The sequence below is a fragment of the Orycteropus afer genome, unplaced genomic scaffold (assembly GCF_000298275.1).
Source record: "Orycteropus afer afer isolate SDZICR_OR568_19922 unplaced genomic scaffold, OryAfe1.0 scaffold00605, whole genome shotgun sequence".
In the NCBI taxonomy this organism is placed as follows: domain Eukaryota; kingdom Metazoa; phylum Chordata; class Mammalia; order Tubulidentata; family Orycteropodidae; genus Orycteropus; species Orycteropus afer.
In genome coordinates this window covers 196,304-208,329 of record NW_006922192.1, presented here as the reverse complement: position 1 = coordinate 208,329, position 12,026 = coordinate 196,304, and the positions used below count along the sequence as shown (strand labels likewise).

General features: G+C 55.6%; 1 protein-coding gene across 1 annotated transcript in view; it reads left to right on the top strand.

The window, feature by feature from the left end:
• PPP2R2C (protein phosphatase 2 regulatory subunit Bgamma) overlaps positions 1-12,026 on the top strand; it is a 62,024-nt gene that overhangs the window by 27,410 nt on the left and 22,588 nt on the right. Inside the window, exons 4-6 of the mRNA XM_007956311.1 lie at positions 1,746-1,911; positions 5,191-5,303; positions 8,992-9,169. Of these exons, the coding sequence (XP_007954502.1) occupies positions 1,746-1,911; positions 5,191-5,303; positions 8,992-9,169 (457 nt within the window). The remainder of the gene's footprint in view (positions 1-1,745; positions 1,912-5,190; positions 5,304-8,991; positions 9,170-12,026) is intronic.

Sequence of the window (12,026 nt, the reverse complement as noted above, 5' to 3'; positions counted from 1 at the left end):
GTGCAGTCCCTGGCTAGCAGGGTGATTTTTAGGTTAATTCTTAGGTCCTACCACCACTTGGGAATCTCCAAGCTGTCTGTGCTGTCAGGATCGCTCAGGATCGCTGCCAGACCACAGCTCTGTGTGTCTCCTTTTTTTGTATTTTCACACAAATTCTTCTGCTATTTGGGGTTTAGTCCACTTCTATATCTTTTCCTTCAAGGCTTAGGGGTCCAGGGTTATCTTCTGTGTTTGTGTTAATTGGTTTCCCTTTTCTGTGTTGAAGGGGGTCTGTGCAGTCTTTCTGCCTAGTCCGCCATCTTTCTGGAACTCCCTATTAATCTTGCTTTACAATATTATTAATTTCAAATATTCTGATACTTTTTTAAAATAAAGAAAGGGCAGTTAAGAAACTGAAATAATTGAATTGTGCTCATCTTTTTTTTTAAAATCTTAGATAAGAACACATTAAAATAGTGAAAAATAGAAATGATTCTGTTTGATTTTTCAGTTTTTACAACATACCTGTGAGTTTGAATCTTAAATAAATGAGATTTTTTGAATAAACAGAACTTTAGTACATCTAAAAAAAAAAAAAAGAAAAGTTAGCCAAGGCTGGGACAGTGTCCAGACATCACAGCAGACCTTGTGAAAGTTAACCAGGGCCAGGGTAGCATCCACACATCACAGCAAACCACGTAGAAGTTAACCAAGGCTGGGATAGCATCCGGATATCACAGCAGACCTTGTAGAAGTTAACCAAGGCCGGGACAGTGTCCAGACCTCAGGGCCGACCACATGGAAGTTAACTAGGGCCAGAGTGTTGTTTCCCAGCCTTCGTTTGGGTCCCAGTAGGTCTGCCTCTGGTGGTGATTTTATGTTGTCATCGAAACTTGAGTTTCCCAGGGGACGAAATCCCTGCTCCACAGTATGGACTCGGCCTTCATTTGGGCTCCACCAGGAGCGTCCTTAACTTCAGGTGCTCTGCACCCTAAGCAGGATGGACGGTTGGGTCTGAGGTCAAGGGATATCCTGCCCCACAGAGTCGGCTCCCACAGGCCTTTTGTTTCTTAAGCACCTGGGCACAGTCAGAAATGTGAGGGCAGGGACATGAGGGAGGTCAGAGCTCCAGGGGGTGGTCAGAGACATGGGGAGGGGCATCAGAGACACAAAATGGGGGTCAGAGCTGCAGGGGGTGGTCAGAGCCATGGGGAGGGTCAGAGCTATGGGGAGATGTCAGAGCCTTGGGGGGATGTCAGAGCCGTGGGGGGGGGGTGTCAGATCCACAGGGGGTGGTCAGAGCCTTGGGGGGATGTCAGAGCCTTGGGGGGATGTCAGAACCATGAAGGGAGATGTCAGAGCCATGTGTGGGGGGAGGTCAGATCCACAGGGAGGGTGTCAGAGCCCTGGCATGATTTCTTGCAGACTCCCATGGAAAGACTGCCCACTTAGTGGCCCTTTGGCCTCAGGTGGGTTGCTGTCTGTAAAACGGGGACGTGTTGGCCTCGAGGGTTGTGAGGACACTGAGAGCCGCCAGTGCTGGGCACTGTGCTGACCCATGTCTGAGCTCAGTACCCGGAGCTGGCTCAGTTCCCAATTTTTCGGCCTTCACTGTCAAGGGACGAGGTGCACAGCCAGCAGTCAGCCCCATGAACATGCAGAGTGGCCTCTGGCCCTCAGGATGGCCCCCTTGGATGGACTTACCTGTTCTTCCCCACCATGTGCCCGACTGCCTGCCCTCAGCCCCTTCTCTGGGTTCCCTGCAGAGCAAGAATGCGCCCCACAGCCAGGGCGAGTATGATGTGTACAGCACCTTCCAGAGCCACGAGCCCGAGTTCGACTACCTCAAGAGCTTGGAGATAGAGGAGAAGATCAACAAGATCAAGTGGCTGCCACAGCAGAACGCCGCCCACGCCCTGTTGGCCACCAACGGTGAGGGCGCTTTCTGTGCATATATATGTGTGTGTGCGCTGTCTGTGCATGTGTATGTGTGTGGGAACATGTGTGCACGTGTGTGATTGTGTGGTGATCACATGGCTGCCGCAGCAGAACACAGCCCAAGCCCTGCTGGCCACCAACTGTGAGGGTGCTGTCCATACATTTTGTGATGTGCGCATATGTGTGCACGTGTGTGAATGTGTGGTGATCACATGGCTGCCACAGCAGAACACCACCCACACCCTGCTGTCCACCCACAGTGAGGATTGCTGTCCGTGCTCATGTAGCTGTGTGTGTGTGTGTGCACATGCGGGAATATGTGATAATCACATGGCTGCCACAGAACACTGCCCATGCCCTGCTGTCCAACAACAGTGAGGGCTGTTGTCTGTGTGTGGGTATGAGTGTGCGTGCATATGTATGAATATATACACATGTGTGAGTGTTGTGCACATGTGTGAATGTTTGGTCATCATGTGACTGCTGCAGCAGAATGCTGCCCATGCCCTGCTGTCCACAGACAGTGAGGGGCTGCTGTCCACATGTGAGTGCATGTGCCTATGTGTGTGCATACATGTGGTGCACGCATGTGTGTATGCATATGCATACATGTGTGTATGTGTGTATGTTCATCTGTGTGTGTGTACATTTATATGTGTGTGTATATTATATTATGTGTGGATGTGTGTGAATATGTGGATGTGCATGTGTGTGTATTTCTGTACATGTGTGAATGTGTAGTGTATGCTCATAAGTGCATATCTGCAGGTATGTACGTGTGCATATTCATGCTCATGTGTGTATGTAGAAGTATACACGTGCATGTGTGTATGTGCATATGTATACAAACATGTGTATGTGTATATGGTGTGTGCATGTCTGTGTTTGCATATGTGCACACGTGCGCAAACATGTATGTGTGGGATGTGCACATGTGCACATGTGCATGTCTAAATATCTACATATATGTATGTGTGTCCATGCACATGTGTGTGCAGTGTGTGTTCCTGTGTCTGCACACATATGTTATTATGTGTAGTATTTGAATGTGTGTATGCATGTGTGCACGTGTGTATAAGTGTGTGATAGCGATTTGTCCTCAGGTGCTATTTTCACCTCACGTACTGTGAGCCTTTTTCTAGGTAGAACTCCCTCAAAATCACTGTTCTGCATGGCACAGGCCTCTCATCAGTGACTGTGATGACGCGTCCAGTGCCATTTCTCCGTGTTGGGCCCTGGCAATTCCCACTATCAGCAATAGCATGTTCTTCAGCATCTTTGTCAGTACTTTCCGTTGGGGGTGGGAGGAGCTTCCATTCCTAAGGAGACCAATAAGTGGAGACTTGGCCCAAATGTGAGCAGCTCTGGTGCTGCTGTGGCTAAGGTGTCCAACTGCTAACCAGAAAGTCAGGGGTTTGAACCCAGCAGCCGCCGTGCAGGAGAGAGACTAGGCAGTCTGCTCTGTAAGACCTTGGGTCCTGTGGGGTCACTGTGGTCGGAATGGACTCGATGGCAGTGGATTTGGATTTTGGGTTTTGACACAAACTTGGCTTCAGCCCCGCCCCCAGAGTCCCGAGCTTCCCAGGCTGGAGATTGGCGCTCACGAGGGTGTGCGGGTGCTGGGCGATGCGGCCCGTTGTCAAAGCTTATACTCCACAGTTGTTTGAACCATAGCACGTGGTCATTAATCTGGTTCTAGCCTGTTGGTTGCATTCACATCTATCTGTGTGACTTGGGTGCCCATCACGGGCCTGCCTGACGTCAGCAGCCTTCACAGGCCTGACTGAGACTGGCTCCCTTTCCTTTCTTCTCGTGCACACGCTGGGCTGGGTAGCCTCCTCTGGTGTCTTGGCCGGATTCCAGAGGAATGAGGAAGCTGGAGAGCTGAGCTTCGGGTTGGAGGGATGTCCCCAGTCAGAATTAGCCGACAGGTCATCCTCCCTGTGTGTCTGTGAAAGGTCTTCAAAGAGCAGGACGCGAACTTGCTGCAGTCTTTCTGGAAATCAGTTTAGAGATAAATACCTTCCTTAGAAGTGCTGTGCCCTTTGACCCAGGCTCTCAGCTTTAGGAATCAGGCATGGGGGAATAAGAGAGAATGAAGAGAAAGGTCCCATATGCAAACGTGGTCATCGTGCTAGTCTACGTAACGATTAAAATTAGCAGAATCTGCCTGTCCAACTGCTGGCTGATGGCTTATGGATTGAGGCATCACTACCTAGCTGACTCAAGTGGCTGCTCCATTATTTTTCTTTTTTTTAAATTGTGATTTGGGTGGAACTTTACAGAGCAAATTTATTTTCCATGCAGAGCTCGTACACATCTTGTTTCATGACATTGACTGCAATTCCCCACAATGTAACAGTTCTCTTCCCACTTCCTCCCTGTAGTTACCTCCTCCCTGGGTCCTTCTCTCCCTTGCACCCTGTCCCAAGTTGTCTCCCTGTGCAAACACTGCCCTTCTGTACTCCCATGATTGATCACTCCAAGGAGTGTATCTACCTGATGTAGATGTTCACCCCATCTGCCTGTCTGTCGTTTGGCTTGAAGCCATAGGAGTGGGTTCAGTTCCAGACCTGAAGGGTAACTAGGGGCCATAGTCTTGGGGTCTCACCAGGCTCTATCAGACCAGTAAACTTGGTCTTTTTTTTTTTTTTTAAATGATTTTGAGTTTTGTTCCACATTGTTCTTCTTCTCTATCCAGGATCTCCTACATAGATCTCTCTCCTAGTAGTTGACAGTGGTAGCCAGGCACCATCTAGTTCTTCTGGTCTCATAGGCTGCGGATTGCATGCTGTACCAGTCGCTTGGAGTAATTGTTTCCATGTGTATTTGGTTTTCTTCATTTTTCTTTGCTCTGGATGAGGAATGACCCATCGTTGCATGTAGATGGCCACTTACAAGCTTTTAAGGTCCCAGTTGCTACTCACCAAAGTAGGAGGTGGAACAATGTTTTGTGTAGTATGTTATGCCAATTGAGCTTGATGTCCCCTGTGACTGTGGTCCTGAGCCACAGGTCCAACTACTCAGTCCCTCTGGGTAGCTGGCTGTGCCCAAGAAGTGACTGCAACCTTGTCACTTGTCAGCTCTACTATACACCTGGACATTCTTACAGAACATACCAATGCACTTGTAGTAACGTTGTCTGCCAGCCCTATCCGTGGTCGTGGACTCACTCCCCCCACACTGACACACCTGACTGTTCAGCCTGTTGTGCTGTTCATGCTTTGTGCTGACGTTACTTATGTGTCTCATGTTACTTTGTTGTTTTTAAAGACAAAACGATCAAATTGTGGAAGATAACTGAGCGTGACAAAAGACCAGAAGGCTACAACCTGAAAGATGAGGAGGGGAGGCTCAAGGACCTCTCCACAGTGACGTCCCTACAGGTGAGATGTGGGACAGGGTGGTCCCAGCAGCCGGAGTGTGCCCATCGTCTTCTCACTAACGATGAGCAAACCAGGAGCCATGGTCCAGTCCTGGCAGGCTGCTTTCTGGCTGGGTGACCATGGGCATTCCCTGCTGCCTCATTCCTGGGGGTCTTGTGAGAAAAGAGCCATCCAGGGGCTGCTGGCTTCAAGGCTGGTGGTTGGAACCCGCCCAGCGGCTCCATGGAAGAAAGCCCTCGTGATCTGCTCCTGTCAAGGTTACAGCCCAGGAAACGCTATGGGGCCACTGTCCTCTGTGACATGTGGCATCACCACAAGTCGGAACTGACTCGACGCAAGTGAGTTTAGGAGTTTTCACTCCTAATGGAGGCTAGAGAGTAAGTCCTGCACAAAGGGGGAGACTGAGGCAGTACCTCTCTCAGAGCTGCTCAGCTAAGCTGGGGGCAGAGCCCCAGGAGGCTGTTGGCTGGGCCCTGTGCACTCCCAGTGGGGACAGAGGGCAGCTTTTACAAAGGTCCAGCTTGAAAGGGGGAGCTCTGGTGGTGCAGTGCCTAAGGCATCTGACTACTAACCAGAAGGCTGGTGGTTCAAACACACCAGCCACTCCTCGGAAAGAAGGTTGGGTAATCTACTTCCATAGAGATACTGCCTTGGAAACCCCAGGAGGGGTCACTGTGAGTCGGATCCGACTCAATGGCAGTGAGTTTGGCTTTTGGTTTCACTTGAAAGGTTGCAGCTGATGTCAGTGGGCGGGAGCAGAGCCACAGAGCCACCCAGAGCCCTTGTCCCCAACACTGTCCAAAGGCAAAGGGCTTGTCTTTCCCAGTGGAGAGGCACCCAAGTCACAGGTCCTGGGTTCACTTCCTGCCTCAGCCACTCCCCAGCAGTGTAAGCCAGCGAGCCTGGATGCCTCATCTGGAGCAAGTGGGGTGCCTTCCAACCGCCCTGCCTGGCGTAGCCCCTTCAGTGCTCACCAGAGCCCTGCTGGCTGGGTACTGTTCCTTCAGCCCCATCCTACAGATGGAAAGACTGAGGGGTAGAAGGAGCTGACCCAAGGCACACAGACAGTGAGTGTCGAAGCTGGGTCCAAACCGAGGCAAAGCCAGCCCCAGACTGTGTGTTCTGGTCTGTTCCGTGAAGTGAGATGTGGGTCACCGCCTCAAGGACAGCTGTGTGGCAAGGGCTCCATGGACGAGGCTTCGCTCCTCCTCCAGCAGGGTGGGCAGCACACCAGAGGCCGCCTCGCTGTCCCTGCTTCCAGAACTGGGCCTGGCGCGTTGCGGGAACTTGGCACATGTTTGCCGAGGCCGTGCTGCTGGATAGCGAGGTAGGAGTGACCTGCGTCACTGCTGGGAGCCGGCCCTGCCCCGGGCACTGGGCCGCAGCGAGCAGAACCAGATGGCCGTGGGGGGTGGCAGGGGGGCTCTGTCCTAAGTCCATAGCCCTGGGGCACGCCAGGCTCAGAGGAGGTGCCCAGTGCCAGTTGGGAGGCACGGTGACACAGGGAGGTGACTGCCTCCTCAGCCAACGGGATTCGGAGGAGCAGGCCATGTCCCCAAGGTCCCATCTCCCTCGGGTCAGATGGCCACTCTAGAGACAGCCAGCCACTCCCTGCCCACGCCCTGCCCATGCCCCAAGCAGCTGTGCAGTCATGCTGGGGTGGTGGTGTTGATGCGACCGTCGTCAGCTTTGTTCTGGGGAAGGAGCAATGTACATTTGGGCAGGTTGGCCTCCAGGTGACTGCAGAGGTGGAGGCTGGCAAGCTTCGGTGTGGAGCGACCGGGCACTGGTGCCCATCTTCCCTGCCCAGGTGCCAGTGAGGGCTTTGTTTGGGGTGGGCTCGGCCACCATCTCTCGTCTGGCCTGGCATTTGGCAGCTGTGCCTGAGGCCTCCGGGAGTCCCGCTCATTCCCCTCCAGCTTCTGGGATTGTCTCTGTACGGTGCCCCTCCCCAGCTAAGACTGCGAGGATGGTAAGCTGAGGCTGGAGAAGAAGAGGGGGGAAGGAGTCTGGGGCCCGGGTCACCCTCATTTTCCCCAGCTCCCCCGAGCCATTCTAGCCGAGTGCTTTCTGTGTAACCCGCGTACTTTGTGCAGACACACCATCACCTGCTGAGACCTGCCCTGTGCTTGGCCCAGGCCTCAGAGATGAGCCAGTAAGGCTCATCCCCACCCCCAGTGTGCTCCCAGCCCTGGGAAAGTACACCTGGTAACACCCCCACAGGGTGGCCACACAGTGACTGGGGCCAGGGGCCGTGGAGCCCAAGGAGACCTTTTTGTACCTTGTCCATCTGGTGAACTCCTATTCATCCATCAAAACCCCACTAACCTAATTTCTAAATCCTCACAAGTGGACCAATAAGCATCATCGTAAATGGAGAAAAGATTGAAGTTGTCAGGGATTTCATTTCACTGGGATCCACAGTCAACACCCATGGAAGCAGCAGTGAAGACATCAGACGACGTATAGCTCTGGGCAAATCTGCTGCAAAAGACCTCTGTCAAGTGCCGAAGAGCAAAGATGTCTCCTTGAAGATTAAGGTGCACCTGACCCAAGCCATGGCACTGTCAGTCGCCTCACATACATGTGAGAGCTGGACAATAAACAAGGAAGACCAAAGAAGAATTGATGCCTTTGAATTGCGGTGTTGGTGAAGAATGCTGAGAGTCCCATGGGCCGCCAGAAGAACGAACAGGCCTGTCCTGGAGGAAGTGCAGCCAGAATGCTCCTTGGAAGCAAGAGTGGCCAGACTTCGTCTCACCTACTTTGGTCACGTTGTCAGGAGGAACCATTCCCTGGAGAAGGATGTCATGCTTGGTAAAGTGGAGGGTCAACGAAAAAGGGGAAGGCCCCCAATGAGATGGATTGACATGGTAGCTGCAACGATGGGCTCAGGTATAGCAGGGATCGTGGGGTTGGCAAAAAACAAAAACAAAACAAAAAAAACTTGCTAACCTTCAGCTCTATAAATCCCTTCTAACCAAATAACGACCATTGTCTCCCTGTGCCTGCGTGTGCTACACAGCTGCCCACTTTCCTGGGGAGAACAGGTGCCAGCCCCACGGGTGCAGGGCCTGGGAGTGGGGCCCCTGCCTGGGCAGCCACCTCAGGGACACTCTGTGCTGTGGAGGGGGCCATGAGGGTTTGCAGGCTGTTGGCCCCCTTGTCCCAGTGAGGAGCCAGACACTGGGGGCCTGGCATCCCTCCAGACTTAGTGGGGGGCCTTCTCCCTGGGCTGGGGAGACCCTTGTTTTCTATTTGTTCTTGACGGACCCCCACCTCGGTGTTCTGGCCCGTAGCTTACACTTCCCCCACCTCATTGCCTGCTGCCCCCCCCCCTTAGTGGCCCCTGCTCTAAACCCCCGTCCTGTGGCAGGTACTGCCCAGCCCTACCCACTGCCTGCCGCATCCTGTGGCAGGTGCTGTCCGGCCCTAACCCCCTGCCCTGTCCCCTGGCAGGTGCCATCTGGCCCTAACACCACCCCCCTGTCCTGTGGCAGGTGCCGTCCGGCCCTAACCCGTCTGTCCCATAGGAGGTACTGTCTGGCCCTAACCCGTCTGTCCTGTAGGAGGTACCGTCTGGCCCTAACCCCCCCGTCCCCTGGCAGGTGCCGTCCGGCCCTAACACCGCCCCCCGTCCTGTGGCAGCTGCTGTGCAGCCCTAACCCCCACCCCCGTCCCCTGGCAGGTGCCGGTGCTGAAGCCCATGGAACTGATGGTGGAGGTGAGCCCGAGGAGGGTCTTCGCCAACGGCCACACCTACCACATTAACTCCATCTCCGTCAACAGCGACTGTGAGACGTACATGTCAGCTGATGACCTGCGCATCAACCTGTGGCACTTGGCCATCACGGACCGCAGCTTCAGTATCCTTCCATGTGGCTGGGGGTGCGACCTGGATGAGGCCCCGAGGAGGGAGTCGCGCCAGCCCATGAACAGCCCACGGAGTCACACGGAGGTTAACGGGCCCCCCGTCCTGGCTGGCGGCTGCCCAGGTGCTGACAGGGGACCCACTCTCCTTCTCCAGCCAGCAGGGCTGCTCGTCAGGCTGGGACCTCTCAGGGCAGCTAGTGGGGAGGGACCCCTGCCCACCAGAGAGGAGAGAGCGCCTTTGGACCCCGTCCTCCGAGGCCCAGCAGGCTGCAGTAGGGCTGCATCCCAGCATCGGGGTCCCTCCAGGGCTCAGGGTGACACCCAGAGCCCACACAAGTGCCTCCAGGGTGACACCCAGGGTCAGAGCTCACATGGGGTCCCTTCAAGGCTCAGGGTGACACCCAGGGCTAGAGCCCACATGGGTCCCTACAGGGTGACACCCAGGGTCAGAGCCCACTGGGGGTCCCTCTACAGTGACACCTGGGGTCAGAGTTCACATGGGTTCCCTTCACAGTGATACCTGGGGTCAGAGCTCACATGGAGTCACTTCAGGGCTCAGGGTGACACCCAGGACCAGAGCCCACACAGGTCCCTCCAGGGTGACACCAAGGGTCAGAGCTCACATGGGGTCCCTTCAGGGCCTAACCCTAACCCAGGGCCAGAGCCCACATGGGTCCCTGCAGGGTAACACCCAGGATCAGAGCTCACATGGGGTCCCTCCAGGGCTCAGGGTGACACTCGGGTCAGAGCCCAAACGGGGTCCCTTCACAGTGATACCTGGGGTCAGAACTCACATGGGGTCCCTCCACAGTGATATTTGGGGTCAGAGCTCACATGGGGTCCTTCAAGGGCTTAGGGTGACACTGGGGTCAGGGGCCATATGGGGTCCCTGCAGGGTGGCACCCAGGGTCAGAGGTCACATGGGGTCCCTTCAAGGCTCAGGGTGACACCCAGGGCCAGAGCCCACATGGGGTCCCTCCATGGTGATACCTGGGGTCAGTCAGAACTCACATGGGGTCCCTCCACGGTGACAGCTGGGGTCAGAGCTCACATGGGGTCCCTTTAGGGTTCAGGGTAACACCAGGGCCAGAGCCCACACGGGGTCCCACTCACGGCTCAGGTGACACCCAGAGTCAGATACCCCTGAATAGGTCCCCGAGGTCCAGGGCGGGCCCCGCATAGCAGTGCCCTTAATCTGGGCAGGTTAGGGTTGCTCACAGCGCCACCTGCTGCCATGGAGACGCTGATGCTGAGCACTGGCTGGGACGGGGCTTGCCTGGGGCTGGAGGGCAGAGCAGGCCGCCTGTGGGGTAGGCACTGTGTGGGGCAGACGCTGCGGGAATCTCTTCAGGGGAGGGGAGTGAGCCACAGGGACCAAGTGTCAGATGCAGGCTCAGAGTCCCCACACGTGCCCTCTTTACCCACTGCCCCTGTGATGTGCTGTAGGAGGGCGTGGGTCACATGGGAGAGAGAACACTGGGGGAGATGGTCATAGGGAGACAGGCACACAGGAGACATGGGGCCCATGGAGATGGAGCCCACAGGACATGGGGTACACGGGAGAGAGGGGGCACCTGGGAGAGAGCACATGGGAGACAGGTACGTGGGGGACAGGCGCACGGGGGACAGGCACACGGGAGATAGAGCACACCAGAGGCGAGGCCATGAGACATGGAGCACACGGGAGATGGGCACACGGGGGACACAGGGCATGCAAGAGAAGGGCACATGGGAGACGGGGAAATGCATGGGGCGTGGAGGAGTGCACGGAAAGGCTGGGGGAGAGACGGGGGGCGTGTAGTGGAGGTCAGGCTGTGGGTGGGGGGCGGGGTTGGAGTGGGCGGGCTCCCTCCTGGAGGCCGGAGCCCCTGCTTGGTCCCACACAGCCCTTCACGACCACCACCCTGCAGGCCATCCACCCTTCCACTTTCCCCGTTGTTTCTCATCTTTAGACCAAGCTGCTCGATACATGTAGTTGGAAAGGTCAGTTTCATTCACCACCACGAGTGAGAATCCGGTGTGCCCTCAATAGGAGGGCACCCAAAGATAGCTGCAGTGCAAGCAAAGCTGTGGGCGGCCGTCTGTGCAGGGGCTGCCCGTGGCGCTCACTGCGGGGGAGTGTTCTGTGTTACCGGCCGTGTGGCTACTACTACCTAGCCTGGGAATTCCAAATCTAATTTCATTTTACTCCAGTTACATTTAAGTGGCCACATGTGGCCGGCACACGTGCAGACACCGCAGGTCCGAGGCTGGCTCCTCCTCACGGCGGGGGTGGGGGCATGCAGCGCAGCCCACAGGCGCTCTCCTGCGTCACCGGCCGACTCTCGGGGACCCCATGTGTGTCACGGCAGAACCGTGTGCCACACGGCTGTCAGCGGCAGGTGTGTGGGCAGGTGGCAGCTGTGTGTCCACATGGTGACGTGCTTGTTCTCGTGATGAACACATCATCAGGTCTTCCTCTCCCGGAGGGGCTGGGTCGGGACGCGCCACCACCCCGCAGTTGGCAGCCGAGAGCTGAACTGCTGCGCCACCAGGGCGCCTTCCTGTGTCCGCGTGCACCAGCCACTTTGGGGAGCTCAGGGCTGAGTGATGAGCATATCAAGACGTGTCCTTTGCAGCTTTTCTTCTCCATTTACACTTGATTGCTCGTTCTAATTATAAAAGCAGTGCATCTCGGTACAGCCGCTGAGGACACACGGAAACCCACCCTGATGGTGTCTGAGGGTGGCAGTGGTGACAGCTGGATGTGAATCCCTCCTGGGCCGGTGCCTCGACTCTCCCCACACACCCCTTCTCCCCCCTCCCTCCCTCCCCCTCCCGTCCTGGCTGGCGGCTGCCCAGGTGCTGACA